This window comes from Neophocaena asiaeorientalis, unplaced genomic scaffold (genome assembly GCF_003031525.2).
Source record: "Neophocaena asiaeorientalis asiaeorientalis breed wild unplaced genomic scaffold, Neophocaena_asiaeorientalis_V1.1 scaffold196, whole genome shotgun sequence".
In the NCBI taxonomy this organism is placed as follows: Eukaryota; Metazoa; Chordata; class Mammalia; order Artiodactyla; family Phocoenidae; genus Neophocaena; species Neophocaena asiaeorientalis.
The window spans coordinates 540,198-556,461 of record NW_020173929.1 but is presented as its reverse complement, the minus strand read 5'-3'; the positions used below and the strand labels follow the sequence as shown (position 1 = coordinate 556,461).

At 54.9% G+C, this 16,264-nt stretch overlaps 1 protein-coding gene across 4 annotated transcripts in view; it reads left to right on the top strand.

Moving 5' to 3' along the window:
- Nucleotides 1-3,293: 3,293 nt before the first annotated feature.
- PAX6 (paired box 6) overlaps nucleotides 3,294-16,264 on the top strand; it is a 22,281-nt gene continuing 9,310 nt past the window's right edge. Inside the window, exons 1-7 of one of the 4 annotated variants that reach the window (XM_024752596.1) lie at nucleotides 3,294-3,403; nucleotides 3,601-3,793; nucleotides 7,553-7,629; nucleotides 7,991-8,051; nucleotides 11,638-11,768; nucleotides 12,700-12,915; nucleotides 13,661-13,826. In XM_024752596.1, coding sequence (XP_024608364.1) covers nucleotides 8,042-8,051; nucleotides 11,638-11,768; nucleotides 12,700-12,915; nucleotides 13,661-13,826 — 523 coding nt within the window. In that variant the 5' untranslated portion in view covers nucleotides 3,294-3,403; nucleotides 3,601-3,793; nucleotides 7,553-7,629; nucleotides 7,991-8,041. Of the gene's footprint in view, nucleotides 3,502-3,600; nucleotides 3,794-7,552; nucleotides 7,630-7,990; nucleotides 8,052-10,334; nucleotides 10,516-11,637; nucleotides 11,769-12,563; nucleotides 12,606-12,699; nucleotides 12,916-13,660; nucleotides 13,827-16,264 lie in introns of those variants that run through there. The other 3 variants (XM_024752597.1, XM_024752595.1, XM_024752594.1) reach the window with 3 other exon arrangements.

Sequence of the window (16,264 nt, the reverse complement as noted above, 5' to 3'; positions counted from 1 at the left end):
CAGGGGTGGGCGCCTTTGCCTTTGGTGCTCGTCTGACCCGTTTCGTCAGCTCCGCTATCCAGGGAACCCACCTTCCCAGGGCCTGGGGGAGAGAGAGCCGTTTGAGGCTATGCAAAGTGACGCAGGTGTCTGCGGAGATTTTCCTCCTTGAAAGAAATGCTCGTCTCCACCATTCCCAGCACACCAGCACCGCTCCTCTGCTTCGCGGTGTAAAGCTGCAGTTCAGAGGTGTCACAACACCGGGTGGAAGACTCTTGGTTCCGAAGCCGGGAACCGAACGTACATCCCCCAAGAGCTGGGCACATCTTTGCCTCGCCAGAGGCCGCCTTCGCGCGGGAAATCTGCAGAGCGGGCACGGGCGAATGCCAGGGATCGCTGGGGGTGAGATGCTGCCCGACCTCACACTTACGCACCAGTATTGGCCAGAGGCTCCGGGCACTCTTGGGCGAGCGGCGATGCCCCAGCGTGACTCCTTAGGCAAAGACAGCCTCCCCCTACCGGGTGGGATGACCCGGGCAGCCCCTGAGGGAACAGGCCGGAGAGAAGTCCTCCTTGGGAGCCAAGGAGGGGGGTGGGACGGGGGGTAGGAACCTGGGGAGAGACGGGAAAAGGCGAGAAAGAAAACGAAAGGCGCGACCCCCCTCCTTCCCCCTCCCGGAGGGCAGCAAGTGGGCCTCGGTGGTGTGGGAAGCCGCAATTAAAATGGCGACCTGTCTCAAATTTGCGCACACCTCTGGCCCTCGCGCGCTGCATCTCCGTCCCAGTCTCCCAATCGGCCGCGTCGCCCCCAGAACAGGTACTTGGCAGAGGGCGCGAGGCGACCCACGAGGTGGAACGGCACCCCCATCCTCCTTGAGACTAGCCCAGAGAGAACAGGAAATCTTCCTCTCCAGCCGGCTCTCCTTAAACTTTGAAAACTCTGCCTCCCTCCGGGCTGAGATCCCCCCCCTCCAAATATTGACACATTGGAAGCTGCCAAGTCCTTTTTGTTTCTTGTTTGTGCAGAGGGGTTTCCAAGAGTCCTTTTCTGAGCTCCCACCTTCACTCAGTGACGTCAGTGGCATTCACTCCCGCTCCTCGCCTCTTACGATTTTTTGTTGTTAAAACTTTTCTCCGAGGTGAGGTGGGATTGGGGGTGGGGTGGGGTGGGAGAAGGAGCTGATTCAAAGAGCCAGGGCCCTGGGGGGAAATAGCAACAAGATTACGGCTGCTTCTCTCCGAGGCAAAGCTTAAGAAGGTGCTAATCCACTCGGTCGCTAATTGAGAGGTTGTAAAAATGATATTCGCCTCCAGTTCGGACATTTTGAGTTCGAGCTTCTTTAATGATTGTTGAGAAGTAAAAGGGGAGAGAAAAAGGATGCAGGCTCTCGCTGGTCTGGGATGGGCCCGCTGCCTCACTGAAAGTCGCGGTCCTACGAAGTCTCGCTCAGGAGGCGCCACCTCCTTAGCCTCTTTAGTCTGGGTTTTTCTCCCGGCGCTGAGTACTCCTGGACCGCGGAAAGGGCCTTCCTCAGGCCGAGATGGTAATCGGGTTGTGCTACCGCAAACCTGACCCGGACTGGGGAGGCCTCCGCTCACCCCGGAGCTCTGCCCGGCTCCTTGGCGGCAGCGTTAGTGGGTCTGGGTTGGGGAGGAGAGCATGAGACCCACACTAGGCCCTGCAGCGGCCCAACACAGCCTGCAGCGTCCTCACGGTCCCAGGTCCCAGGGGCAGCCGCCGCGCCGCGGGTCATCTGTGAGTTCAGGTTGCACAGACTTTACTGATGAGCTCTGACTTTTAGCACTTTTCACAAGTCAAGAGGAGTCAGGTATACCCGGCGGTGGCTTCCTCTCAGCCTCCCTGCTTCAGCTTTTCCAATCCCATTCTCCTTTGCCAGGTCCAGGGGTGTGTGCCCCATCCCAAACCTTCCCCCTTCCTTGCCTCACGGCCTGCAAGCTTCGAGAGAGCTCGGCATTTTGCAGGACTAGGCAGCCGCTCCCTCCCCGTCACCTTAACTGCGGGCACCGAGGGGAGCCTTTGGAGTGTACTGAGGTGTGTCCTAATCGTCCGGCATTCAACAAATGGACTTCTGGTGTGTGGTCAGAAGAGAAAAGCCATTTACTTACTTTCCTCCCCGGTTTTCTGGCAACAGCTGAAGGGGAGTTACCTCCGTGGACTGAGCAGACCCAGGACAGGGAATCTTGGTGCGGAGAGACTCACACCACACAAGATAACGGGTGGCACACACGGATACATGCTGACACACCAACATCAATGGCGAACGCTCTCTCTCTCTCTCTCTCTCTCAGCATTGGTAGTCTCCCTCCACTCCAGGCCTCCACCCCCGCCTCCCTTCTTATCTCCCCCTCGCGTCCCCTCCTCTCGGGCGGGCGCCTGGAAAAGCAGCCGCACTTAGTCAACAAATGGCACGTGGGAGAAGTTGGTGAGTGTTTGGTGAGGACTCTTCAGGCTTTTCACAAGAACCCTCTGTACACAAAGTAAGTGGCGTGTTTGCTCGGGCCTCTCCAGCCCCGGCTGTGCCTCCGCTCCACTGCGCACCGCGCCTTCCGAAAGAAGAAAGAACAGAAGAAAGGGCCGGGGGAGAGAGGGTGGGGGAATGGGCAGGCCCGGGAGGCCTGGACTGGGAAGGCCGCCCGGCCTCGCCAAGTTCCCAAACGGGCGGCCTCCTCTCGGCCTAAGCTTCGCCTCGGCCTCCGCGGGAGTGTGTCTGCCAGGACCCAGTGACGCTCATGCCCCTTTTCTCTTCTACTTCTCGGCGGCCAGGTGGGCTAGGGCGCGGCCACTGCTGTGTTCCGCGTCCCAGCGCCCAGGCGGAGATGGGGTAGGTGTAGGGGTAGGGGTAGGGGCGGGAGAGGAGGGCGGGCGGAGGCGGGGCAGCAGGCCAAGCTGCGCTGGAGTTGGCAAAAAAGGGACGCGCAGAACTACAGAAACTTGCTCCATCCATGAGCTGAGAGTCCCGCGCCCAGCTTAATGGTGTGGGGGACGCGCCCCCCAGCTCAGCGGCCTTCACTCGACCCCTCAAGTTCGCGGCCACAGTGCGGCCCGCGCTGATTCCCGGAGCGCTCCGAGCCTAGAGATGTCTGGAGCGCCAGCCCCAGAGCCCAGGCGCGGGGGCCCAGCGCCGGGGAGAGCAGCCCGGACACACCGGCGGGGCCGAAAACAAGTGTATTCATATTCAAACAAACGGACCAATTGCACCAGGCGGGGAGAGGGAGCATCCAATCGGCTGGCGCGAGGCCCCGGCGCTGCTTTGCATAAAGCAATATTTTGTGTGGGAGCGATCCGTACATTTGCATGTTGCGGAGTGATTAGTGGGTTTGAAAAGCGAACCGTGGCTCGGCCTCATTTCCCGCTCTGGTTCAGGCGCAGGAGGAAGTGTTTTGCTGGAGGATGATGACAGAGGTCAGGCTTCGCTAATGGGCCAGTGAGGAGCGGTGGATGCGAGGCCGGGCGCCGGCACACACACATTAACACACTTGAGCCATCACCAATCAGCATAGGTGTGCTGGCTGCAGCCACTTCCCTCACCCACACTCTTTATCTCTCACTCTCCAGCCGCTGACAGCCCATTTTATTGTCAATCTCTGTCTCCTTCCCAGGGATCTGAGAATTGCTCTCACATACCAAACCAGCAGCGTCCTTGGAGTAAACTCTCGCCAGCAACTCCTTTAAAATACCGTCATTTCAAACCGTTGTGGTCTTTAAGCAACAAGAGAAAACAAACAAACAAACAAAACCCAACCAAACAAAACTCTTGACAGGAGCTTTGACGAGAGAGGATGCCTCAGAAAGGTGAGTCCGCTTCTTTCTTCTCGCTTCATTTTTATTGCAATATTCAGGCAGGTCTCCCCCTTCCTCCCCCCCCTTCCTTCCTCCCTCTCGCCGGTCCCCTCCCCCACTGCTACGCCGGGAGAGTTGGACTGGAGAAGTTTCCACGCAGGAGCCCAAACTTTCTACTTCCAGCGAAAGCCCGCGTCGGAGGGCGACAGCCGGCGAGCGGGAGCGGCGCAGGGCTCGCGGCGGCCGGCCGGCTCAACCCTCTTTGCGGTGCCGCAGGCCTGGGAACGACTGCAGAGACTGGCCGCCGCCGGCCGCTTTGTCCAGCCGCGGGCCCAGCGATCGCGCCGAGGGCCGCGCGCCGAGGGAGCGCCGAAGGAGCCGGCTCGCCGCGCCGCCGCCCGCCTTCCGGCTTTGTGCGGCGCTCTCCCGGGCACCGAGGAATCCGCGGGCGCTCGAGCGCCCAGGGCCACCGCGCCCGCCGCCAGCCCGAGCAGTCAGTCGGCACGGCAACCCCACGCCGGATGCGGAGAGAAAGAGCGAGAGAGCGGGAGCCGGGAAGGAAGCTGCCAGGCCGAGGCGGTCGAACGCGCGCTCCGAGGGAGCTCCGAGCCGAGCGGGAGGATTGTCAGCTTCCATCAGGACCCCAGGCTCTGGCCCCCAACTTGAGCGCAGAGCTCGGAACTTGAAAACTCTCTGCTCCCCAGGCTTCCCCCAACCTTCGCCCTCGCCCTGCGAAAGCTGGGGTCCTCCCTGTCCTCCGGCCCCCAGCGCTCGGTGGGTATTTTTCCTTGTCTTCCTCTGACAAAGCTGCACCGGGTGTTGCCATTTCAACAAGTTTCGAGGTGGAAAGGTGGATTTTTTTTTTTAATTCAAAGCTCCTGAAATTTTTCCTTTGCGAGGCCTTTAAGAAAAATCAATATGAAAGCATTGGCTTTCCCCTTCGTCTGATCACGTCCTCTCCCAGCTAATTAGTCTGAGTAATTTGAGAGCTTTTCGATTCTAAGACCTCAGGAGGAAAAGTGTCTTTTCAAAGTTCATAAAGTTGTTGCCTCTTTCCTTGTGCAGATTTTCTCAGTCTCCCTGCACCATAATAGCCCTGAATTTTAGCAAGTGTAATTGGGGGGAAATGGAGTTGAATTTCAAGTGGAAATGCTTTCTTTTTTGAGTGCTAAAACCCGGCCCTCCAGTCATGAGTGATTTCTAGAAAGTTTAAAAACAAAGTGAACGGTGGTTTCTTTTTTCACATATGATCCGAAGCTCCCTAAGCCATATTGGACGTTTAACTCGAACTTGGGAAGGTTTGAAGAGGGGAGTGGGAGCAGAAAATGAGATGAAAAGCAAAGAGCTTGAAAGCCTGGCGAGTTTACGGAGGAGAAATAATAGTTGTTGCTGCTGACATTACATTTTTTATAGCCGGTGACCTTTGCAAATGTCTGAAGGCAATTTGATTAGTCGTTATTTGGCCCTAGAGAGTAAAACTTTGTCATCTTAATTGGTAATTACTCTTTGGCTGGGGGTCAGGGGGGCGGTGGGCGAAAGTGAGCTCTCCTCTCCCCTTCACCCTAGCTAAGAAGTTTGGAGATGAATTTTGAGCATTAAGTAATTAAAACAACAACAGCATTAAAAGCTGAGGTTGGGTCAGGGGTAGGGAGGCAGTGGCTCAGTGGCCTAGTGGACCAAGGCAGGGCGACTCTGAGGTGTTTGGAGACTCCTTCCTTTCCGAGTGGGTCTCTGACCCAGCTGGGGCCATAGGAAGCCCTGGGCTGAGCTGGGGGGGCTTTGGCTGCGGCTGAGGTAGAGGGAGTCTAGTCTCTCCGCAGGCACTGCTTCCGGGTGTCGAACGCCCTGCTTCCCCGGTTGCTTTTGCACTAAGTGTTAACGATTACTTAAGTAATGAGATAGCTTCTTAGTTGAGAGGGGTGTGGGAAAGGAGCAGAACCGGGATTTGAAATGCTTCCACCTTCCCAGCTGCTTGGAAAATTAATCGGCTAGGCCTCTCTGGAATCAGCTAGTGATTTTTAAAAAATGGCTCTGAGAATGTACCGGCTGGGCTGGGGGCATTCGGTTGTGGTTGAGTACGGTGTGGGTTACAGTATGGCTTTAGGAAGTTTTACCCTTCTGGGGGAATTCCAGTGCACCTCTCCCCACCAGCTACTATGTGCAGTTTCAGAATCCCACTTTGGGGAGGGGGGTTGGGCATTCTGTGCAAAGTTGGGTTTTCTGCCTGTCCTTGGCTTGACTTGGTCTTGGGGACTGAGAAACAGGAGGAAGGCTTTGGGAGCCAACCCAGCTAGGGCTAACTAGTTAGCCCTCTGCCTTCTCCAATATTTACCAAGCTGCTTTGGGAAGGTGGGGGAAAGTCTAAGTTTTAAGTTTATTTTTATGGATTTAAGCTGCCTCCCAGGTAGTTAATAAATTAGACCATGAATGGCCTTTAAGAGAAAAAAATGTGTTTCTTGGGATTCTTTGCTTGCAGGCAGGCAAAATTAATAATCATAATAGGCAAAACAAGAATAAAACTTTTAGTTTTGTCTTTAAACAGGGAAAATGATGCTGTGACTATTTAATGATTTTACTTTTTTTTTTTGGCAAACCTTTTGAATGGGTTCTTTATTGTAACTCTCTCTTCCCAATTGAGCTCCCCACGGTGCCGTTGTATCTTTTTACAGCCCCTAACAACTCACACCAGTAACACAATTACCTCCAGATATTTATAACAAGAAATTACTTTTCTATTCCAACCCCACCCCCAGAACCTTCTTCTTAAGGGAAGGCAGGGAGGGAGGTGATGGAGGAGGTCGTAACCTTGGGGGACAGCACTGGGTCAGGAATTACAAAGCAAGAAGTGTCCCTCTGCTCCCTTTGTGAGTTGGTGGGTTGTTGGTACCTTTGGTTGGAAGCTGTGTTGCTGGTTAGGGAGACTCGGTTTTGCTCTTTGGGTTTGGGGAGGGCTGGAGAATAGAAGCCATTGTTCACTCTCTGTAGGCTTTGTCGACCGCGCTCACCCCCTCCTGTTCATACTTTTTAAAGCAGTGAGGCGAGGTAGACAGCGTGTGCCACAGTACAGTAAAAGGGGGGAAGATCTAAACACCAAAAGATAAGTTAATCACAATAAGTGAGGTTTGGGGGGAAAAAGTTAGGCTTGCCACTTTCAAAGTCCCAGAAAGGCTGAGAAGTGAGTAGAGAGGGGGTCTGACTGGGAAGCTTTGAGGGAGAGAGTGAAGGATAAAGGGGTAACCAAAGAGTTGGGTTCTGGGGGCCTTGGGGCAACTGGGGTGGTGAAATTCTTGAAGGAAGGAGTAATGGCTCCGAAGCCCTCCCAGTAGGCCCCAGCCTGCACCCTCAGGCACCCTGAAGTTCCAAGGTCCCCTTTGCCTCACATCTAAACTTCAGGTATAAGTCCTCTCCCCCTCCCCCCCCACCCTACCCCCCAGCTCTTGGCCTCTACTCCTAACCCAGCTGTTTCTCTTGTTCTCCCTTCTTCCTTTCCCTGGTTTTTGATATTTTTGCAAAATGGGGCCCCAACTTGTCAGATCCTTTCTCCATATCTCCCAAGCCAGGCCAGGGCAGCCACTAGCAAACCGTGGGGACTTCTGCAGGATAGGCTGCTGGAAATATGGGTGTAAGTCTGGGATTTAGGGTTTTATGGCAGTTTGAGACCTAGATGCGTTTTTTTTTTTTTCTTTCTGCGAGTGTGGATCAGAGAGCCCATGGGCCTATGCTTTTGAGCCACAGTTTGACATACCTTTCTCTCCCTCTGGTTTGTCTTAGGGTGAAGACTTTAACTAGGGGTGTGCAGATGTGTGAGACCTTTTATTGTGAGAGTGGACAGACATCCCAGATTTCAGGCAAGTTCTACGTTGGCTGCTTTGGGTTCCAGAACCTGAAAGAGTCAGAATGCTTGCTCATTGTTGTTCAGATGGAAGAACAAATTCAAAATCAGGTCATCGATTCTCCTGATTAAAGGGTTAACTACTAAGAGATTTGGGGGGAACAGATTGGGAATATTGGAGTATTTGTAGCCCAAAGGGTAGATTTTGCATGCACTGGAGGGCAGAGCTGGATGACTCTTCCCTCGATGCAACCGACTGAGTGGATCATTTCCTTAAAGAGGGGGCTTTCTCCTGTCCTGGCTCCAGGACATCCTCTGTAGGGAGGTAGGGCTACCTGGTGCTGGCCCATGATTAATGCCTATATTCTTGCTAACAGAGCCCCATATTCGAGCCCCGTGGGATACCGCGGCCCCCAGCCTGCGCCAGCATGCAGAACAGTAAGTGCCTCTGGTCTTCTTGGACTTGGGGCTGGGGAGGTGCAGACCCGCGCGCGGGTCGGGGGAGGGCATGGAGCCTCACGGAGTCCACGCTGGCCAGACCGCGGGCGCGAGGCCGAGGGACCCGAGGCAGCTGCGCCCCTCTCCTAGCCCGGCAACCCGAGAGGGGAGGCCGTTTGCTCTGTTCTCCCTCCTGGAAGAACAGGGTCTGGGCCCCTCAGAACAGCCCGCAAGAGTTTGCGAAGCTGCGGTAGAGAAACCCCATCCCCCCAAATCCTGTAACTCACACCCCCTCCCCGCCCCTGCCCGGGCTCTGACCCCAGAGAGGGGGGCTGGGCTGAGCAGGGCGGGGCGGAGGCTTCCAGTCGCAGCGAGAGAAGGAGGCCCCTTGGGTTTAGCGAAGACTGAATGTCTCCGCCGTCCGGGCGGGGTGGGGGCTCCCCTCCCCCAGTCACTCTAAGGGCAGCTCCTCCCCTCCCCACCCTGGCTAGGGCCCTGGAAGGCCAGCGGAGCGGGGCACCCAGGCCTGCGGTGGGGTGGAGGTGGTACACTGGCCCCATGGGACTGTTACAGGGAGCCGGCGAGAGCAGGTTTGCTAGGTCTGGGAAGAGAGTGAGGATGGAGCCCAGGAGGTGGAGAAGCCCTGCCCCGATAGCTGCTGTGTGTGTCCTGGTCATTCCGGCCCGCTGTGCCTTTGATTCCCAGGCTCTTGCACTTCCCATTCTCACTCTGCCTAGGCCCTTTGGGCCCCCAGCCCACTTTCCTGCTCGGTCCGTGAGTGCTGGTGTGTGGCAGGACGAATCTGGAGACCGGGCCTGGGAGCGTGGAGGCCCAGCGAAACTAGGCCAGGGTTGAGGTGCGGAGTCTGGACGCGGTTTAAGGGCCCAGCTGTATGGAGTGCCCGAAGGCCTAAGCCTTCTAGAAACCTTCCCTTGCCGAACTGCAGACTGAGGAGGGTCCCCAGCGCCTGATCCATCTGTCCTGGAACCGCTAGTCGTCCCCTGGTGCTTCCGCGGCTGGTGGGCGTAAAGCGCAGGAGTGGGCGCAAAGGTGGCGAGGTTTAAGGCGGATTAGTTGTGCAGAAACCTGCCAGGCCCTGGGACTTGGCCTGGTAGGAACCCTCCTTGGCGAGGCTTAGGCTTCTGTCCACCCTTCCTGGCTGCTGGGTTCTCCCCCTACAGCACAGTGTCCCCAGCCGCAGGCTCTCGGGAGGGCCGGCCCCCGGCGCCCGGTGCTGTGGGTTTGCCGCTGCGGCCTGGCTGGCGGGCCCCGAGGGGCGCGCGGGGTCGCGGGCCGGCCTGCAGGGCTTTGTGCCGCTCGCTCCCGGGTGTGCGCGAGGCGCAGAGCATCCAAATTGACACCATATGTTTTCCTATTAGATGCTTCGCGGTCGAATTCTAGGCGCATAATCATCGCCACTGGGCGAGAGAGCCAGCCGTCCCTAGGGAAGGGACACAATGATTGAGGCTTAACCTCTGAAGGGGAACTTATAGCTGCGCTTCCTCGCTGCCATTTCGATGCTGGCAGAGGCGACCTGGCCCTGGGCGAGCACCCGCCGGCGGTCGCTGTGGAGGTGGCGGGCAGGTTGTTTTTTGCAATGCGGGGAGAAGGAGGGAGGTCTATGGTTAGGCGGCCTCACACGACTTGGCATTCCTAGGTTGGGACCTGCTCAGGCAGCGCGTGAAGTTTAGAAAGTCTTTCTCGATCTTTCTCTGGGACAGCCTTTCTTTTTCCTGGAAGGCTCCCTTTGCCCAAAGGGGAGGCTCCGTATCTGGAGGAGTAGAAGCTCTTTCGAGGCAAAGGAAGGCAATAAAGGGAGTTTAGGAGAAAACGGTAAGCGCGATCTAGGGCTTGCTCTGTTGGAGAAGCGGTGTCCCTGCGATGGCCCTGCTCACGCTGGGCCCGGCCGGAGCCTAGATACCCCAAAAGCCTGTCACTTCTCATCGAGTTGAGGCTCCAGCACCCCCCTCAGTGAGGGCCCCCCCCGCCCCAAGCCTTCGGCTACCCTGAAAACGCGGCTCCCCTCGAAGGGGAAACGAGTGCAGTTCAATCTCGTCTGAGTGATCTACAAATAGGGACGGAAAGGGTCGTTTTATCACGGTCCCGTTTGTCGTGACGATGCAATTTCCCGGAGCGGAGCACTGTCACAAAGTGACAAGGCTGCCACAAGCGCCCCGACTGATCTTTTCAATTAGCCTTCCATGCATGATCCGGAGCGACTTCCGCCTATTTCCAGAAATTAAGCTCAAACTTGACGTGCAGCTAGTTTTATTTTAAAGACAAATGTCAGAGAGGCTCATCATATTTTCCCCCCTCTTCTATATTTGGAGCTTATTTATTGCTAAGAAGCTCAGCTTTCTGGAGTCAATTTATCAGAGGCTCCAAGGAGAAGAGAGGAGAGGAGAGCTGAGCGGGGAGCCACATCTTCTCCTGGAAGGGCTGCTCTCTAGAGTCGGGGCTGCAGGTTGGAGATTTTTAAGGAAGTGGGAATTGGCAATTGGCTTTATTTGTGTGTCTGTGGTTTCTGGGGAGGGGCTACAGAGGTGCTAACTCCCTATTCCCTATGATTAGACAATGGGGTGAGGTTGTGAGATAACCAGATAAAGGAGGGATGGGGGACACTGCGGTGTGGTCTTTTCCTTTTCTTTTCACTTTTTGATTTTTGCTAATATCTGTCCTTGGCTGTGGGGAGGGCCGAGTTTAGCAGCGGAGCTGTGGCCGGTGCGAACAGACTCCCAGATCTCCGCCCCACTGCAGCAGCCAGCCTACTTTGTGGTTGGAACCGATCTGGGGCTCTGAGGCTTGAGGAAGCCTTCAGTGGAGGTGCTGAACCCAGGTTGTGATTCCCTAGCCACGGATTTGCTCTTCTGGTTCTTCTCTACTCCCTCCCCTTTTCTTCTCTTTTTTTTTTTTTTTTTTTTTTTTTTAAAATCCCAGTGCTTGTGTGTTGCCTTCACCAGAGTTTGGAGTGTGACAACAAACGTTTCTGGACTCTAGTGTCTGAGGGAGCACTGAAGAGCTATAGGACTTGCTATCACAGTTCTAACAATGCAGAGACCTTGGAGATTCAGTGTGGGTTCTGTAGGACTCGTGGTTTTTCTTGACACTCAGAGGGGATCTTTGGGGGGATATTTTTTGAGCTGATGATTTGCACCTTGCGGGTTCAGAGACTGGCTGGGGTGTTTATGGAGGGCAGCAGTGGGCTGGGGGCTCTGCTGGAGTGAAGGCGGTAGTGAGGTGTGTGTGCTCTTGCTGGTCGGTGTGTGTCTGCATGGTGCTTCTGCAGTCTGGTGGGCAGGAGCTCGGCTGTGTTTGGGCTGGGCCGCCCGATGCCAGGAATGGCTGCGAGGTCCTGTTGTCATTTCTGATCGATAGCAGGGACCTGATCGCTGAGGTTGGCCAGGCTTGGCAGGGAGCTGAGGATGCATTGTGGTTGTCTTTTCTTTCTTCTTCCTTTTCTTCTCTTTCTCCCTCTTCTTCTCTTCCTCCTTCTCTTCTTCCTCCACCTCCTCCCTCCTCTTTCTCTTTATTCTTCTTCCTCTCCTCTCCTCTCCGCTCTGCTCTGCTCTCCTCTCCCTTTCCTCAGGTCACAGCGGAGTGAATCAGCTCGGTGGTGTCTTTGTCAACGGGCGGCCACTGCCGGACTCCACCCGGCAGAAGATCGTAGAGCTAGCTCACAGCGGGGCCCGGCCGTGCGACATTTCCCGAATTCTGCAGGTGATCCTCCCGGCGCCGCCCCACTCGCCGCGCCCCCCGCGGCCCTCCACTCTCAACGCCCTCTCTCCATTTCTTACTGTAAAGGCTGCTAATTATGGACCCACCTACCCTCACCCCCACTCCACTCCCCACCCCACTCCCCTGCCTTCCGCTTTCCCCTTTCCTTCCACCATCCTTCCCGATCTCTTCCAACCTGGGTCAGTCACATAAGACAATTCATCTGCTTAAGAAAATAATTGGGTGTGAATCCGAAAAAAAAACAAAACCTTTCTTTTTTCATTTGGCAAAAACATTCATTGTGGTAACAGTTTATGAACTATAATAAAATGAGTTATGTAAATTCACATAATCTCATTCCCCTTTCCCTCATCCCATGCTTACCTCAGGGTTTGAGATACTTGTGTGATTTCTTCGTATTTATGAAAAAAATATATATTGATTTTAAAAGACGAATGCTATTTACCTCCCTCCCTAACTCACATTTACTCAATTGGGCATATTTTTAAAGGAAAGATAACTAAAAATTCAGTCTATATTTCCCCTTCACTCATTACAGCTTAACACCACTTTAAGCAAGGTCAGCACAGAACAATCTGACTTCGTTTTGATGCATCTTCAAGCAGCATTTATTTACAAAAACAGTTTTTAAAACTTTTAAATTAGTTTTTTTTTTTAGTTCAAACGGTTTGAAAGTATCATCCTATTTGTAGTTTTTAGGGCTACAAATGTAATTTTAAGAAAAAAGCTCTCTACAGTAAGTTCTCATACCATTGAAGGTATATTTTTGTGTTATAGACCCATGCAGATGCAAAAGTCCAAGTGCTGGACAATCAAAACGTAAGCTTGTCATTGTTTAATGCATACTTAAACAATTTTATTTTTGTCTTGAAATTATTAATAATGTGGTTTTCTGTCCACTTCCCCTATGCAGGTGTCCAACGGATGTGTGAGTAAAATTCTGGGCAGGTATTACGAGACTGGCTCCATCAGACCCAGGGCAATCGGTGGTAGTAAACCGAGAGTAGCGACTCCAGAAGTTGTAAGCAAAATAGCCCAGTATAAGCGGGAGTGCCCGTCCATCTTTGCTTGGGAAATCCGAGACAGATTACTGTCCGAGGGGGTCTGTACCAACGATAACATACCAAGTGTAAGTTCACTGAGAACATTCCCTCTCCCTGCCCTAAGCTCACACTCTTCCCTCTTTACCATCACTTTCTTGACCTCCCCCTGCTCCTCTCCCTGCCAGTGTCTTTCTCTCTTTCTCTCCTCCGTGCTCCACAATTTGTCTCCTCTGTACCTGGGGGTCTTGAGAGGAGCACCCTGACCTTTTTTTTGACCTTCTGGAAAATGGAAGTCAAGTGTGGGGGGTTATGCACCTCACTTGCATGTGGCAAAGTAGAGAGCGGAGGCACCTGGAGAAAGGCACTGGAATCTAGAAGGAAAATGCAAATGGAAACCAGATTTGAGCTTCCGCCAAATCTACCTGTTTGAACCTTCTTTCAGGCATCAAACGTCCATTTCTGCCCTAATATAAAACAAATAAAAGTGAAAGAAAGCTCTAGGCCAAGTCTCAATATTTTGGGGGGGAAGTCTTTAACAACAAAAAAGCAGCCATGTGAGTGAGGTCACCAGAGACACTGCGCAACAGTGAAGGACCCCTCCCTAGTCTTCCAACTCTCTACACAACTGAGTTTCCATGCCCAAAGTGATGGCTGGCATTCTTTCCACGATGTCTCTGCAAATCCACCCACTGTCCTAGGATGGCTGGGAATTTTTTTTTTTAATGTATTAAGGGTCGTTCTTTAAGCGGTGGGAGTGCTGAGATGGGGACTTAGGGCAACTGTGTCTTCAGGAGACTCTACCATTTGGTTTGATCTTGATTTGATTTGCAGGTGTCATCAATAAACAGAGTTCTTCGCAACCTGGCTAGCGAAAAGCAACAGATGGGTGCAGACGGCATGTATGATAAACTAAGGATGTTGAACGGGCAGACCGGAAGCTGGGGCACCCGCCCGGGTTGGTATCCGGGGACATCGGTGCCAGGGCAACCTACTCAAGGTAAAAACCCAGACACCCATCCTCAAATTCTCCATATATGCAGCCCCTTGCCCATCCTCTTCTCCAACTTTTTCCCCTCTCCGGGCTTTTGTGCCTAGAGAATGTAGTGGAGAAACTCTTCAAAGGCTTGGGACATACCGACTTGCGCTATATCTAGGTGGTGTTTGTTGAACTATCTGGTTGGCCTGGGAGTTCGAGGGTTGTGTATGTTAGGTAGTATGAATGTGGCTGGTGTGTGTGTGTGTGTGTGTGTGTGTGTGTGTGCATGTTCGCTCGAGTGTGTGTTATGGGCAGGAGTATGTGCGTGTGTGTATGAGCTAGCTGCGTGGTGCCCTATTCAAATGTGCCATTAAAATGCACGGAGAGCCCCCTTGCTGTAGAAGTGTGACAAGTTAACACACTGACAGACTGCAAGATAAACATAATTGTATCGTTTTGCTTCTTGCCGTAATTGACAAATTATGTGACTAGGAGTAGGGTGTGTATGAGAGGGTGAGCACTGAGATGCAGGGCCAAGTTGAGGATGGGGCATTGGAAGTGGTGGCTTTCCCCACTAAACAACCCTACCCTCTCTGCTCTGACCCCTTCCACCCTTTGGGCCCCCAGTTCTCACTCTTTGTGGGTGGCGACTGCGTAGAAGGGTGGGGTGAGGATACTGTGAACCGGACTTTGGTGTGCCGGGAGCGACTCTGGGGCTGGGAGGAAAGATAGGATCTGGACCGTCCTTGGATCTGTGAGAAGGGATGGAAGAAGAGGAGCAGATGGGGGTGGGGTCTGGTCTGTTGGCTCTCCCCCTCCCCTACACACACCGGAGGTAGCTTGGTCAGGAATAGGAAACAGTTTACTCCGAAGATTAATCGGTATTTGTTGTCCTCGTGACAAGGAGATAATATGCGGGATAATGGGACGTGGCGTCTCACTCCCCGGAGCACGACGAAGCCTGGGGGCTCCCGGCCTGGGAGGCGGCGAGGGGAAGCTGACTGGGCTGCCCTCGCATCCGTGCGCTCTCGGACCCGCTCTAGGTGCCCCGCGCCTCCACCGAGCCGGGCTAGAGAAGGGAAAATCGGTAACAGTATGCGAAATATCTGGTACAAAGGATGCTTCTGTCACTCGCAAGAATTTGTTATGGGAACAATCCTGTCGCTCTGTAATTGCTCATTAGAGAACGTTTTGTTTCTCATTAAGGCGACATGAATAAGCGTCTAGTTGAAGGAGACAGCTGTAGAAATGTTCCACAAGAGACCTCTGGACACGATTCGGCACCGATTGCCAATTAGACATGTCAGTTTTAAGAGCAGAAAACAATATAGGACGGACACTGGGAAGATAGGGAGCAAAGCGCTGGCTCGGTGTTTCCCAGCGCGGCCGCTCGGCCGGCCGAGGCCTCCCGACGCGCAGGGCCCCGGCTCCCTCGGGCGACCCGCCCGCCCGCTCCCTCGCCGGATCGGGCCGAACCGCGGCCTCCCGGGGTGCGAGGCTGCACCCGAGGAGGCGCTGCCTCCGCCCTGACCGCAGGCCCCGGCCCCCTCCGGCTTCTGGTGAGGACGAGGGAGTGACCACCACACCCTCACCTGACCCTTGAAACCGTAGGCTTCCCACGTGCGCACACCGGGCACACCGAAGTGACGCGCTCCCGTTGCCTTCCCCGGCCCCCCGCAATCTGCGGTCCCGATGACCCCATCCCGCCGAGTCTGGCCGGCGGGTGCGAGAGGTCTCGGGAAGGGCATGGGACACAGTGGCCGGGCCTGGGAGGGCTGAGCCCTGGGCGCGAGGGCTCACGTTTGCCCGGGGCCTGGAACAAGGACACCCCTTCCTCCTCCCCGGAGCCCGGACCGGACCGAAGCCGAGAGCAGCAGCTTCGCTCGCCCCTCTGCTCCCACCAGAGGTGGCGCCCGATTGGGGCGGCTTTTCGTCGCGGGGAGCGTGAGGGCGGGAAGCGAGAGCCTAACCGCAAGGACCTGGTGGTGACCGTTGGGGCGGGAGGTGGCGCTAGTTCAGGAGCTTTGAACTTTCAGGCGCCGTGTTGCTAGAGCCTTCTGGCTCCCCAACTGCCAGTTCCTCCCTTCACTCCACAGAAAACCCACGCCAGTGCCTGGTCCCCACCGCGTGGCGAGGACGGTCGCGCCAGGCGAGCGCAGAGTCCCGGGCGTGGGGACCACCGGGTGCCCGGCGGCCGCGGCTGACGTGCCGGGAATCCTCGGTTCTCTTGGCGCTAAGAAGGCCCCCCTCCCTCCCTCGCCCCCTTTGCCGGCCCAGGAAGCCGGTTTGCGGTTTTAAAGAGCCCATTACTCCGAAAGCATAAGGCGAGGTTAGGTCTCAGAGGGAGACAAATCTGGTTTCCATCTGATCAACGCCATGCGGCGGTGAATAGAATTGTGCCGACTTGGGCTGACAACAACAAGAGACAACTCTATCCAGCCCCGATTCTCCAGCGCTTT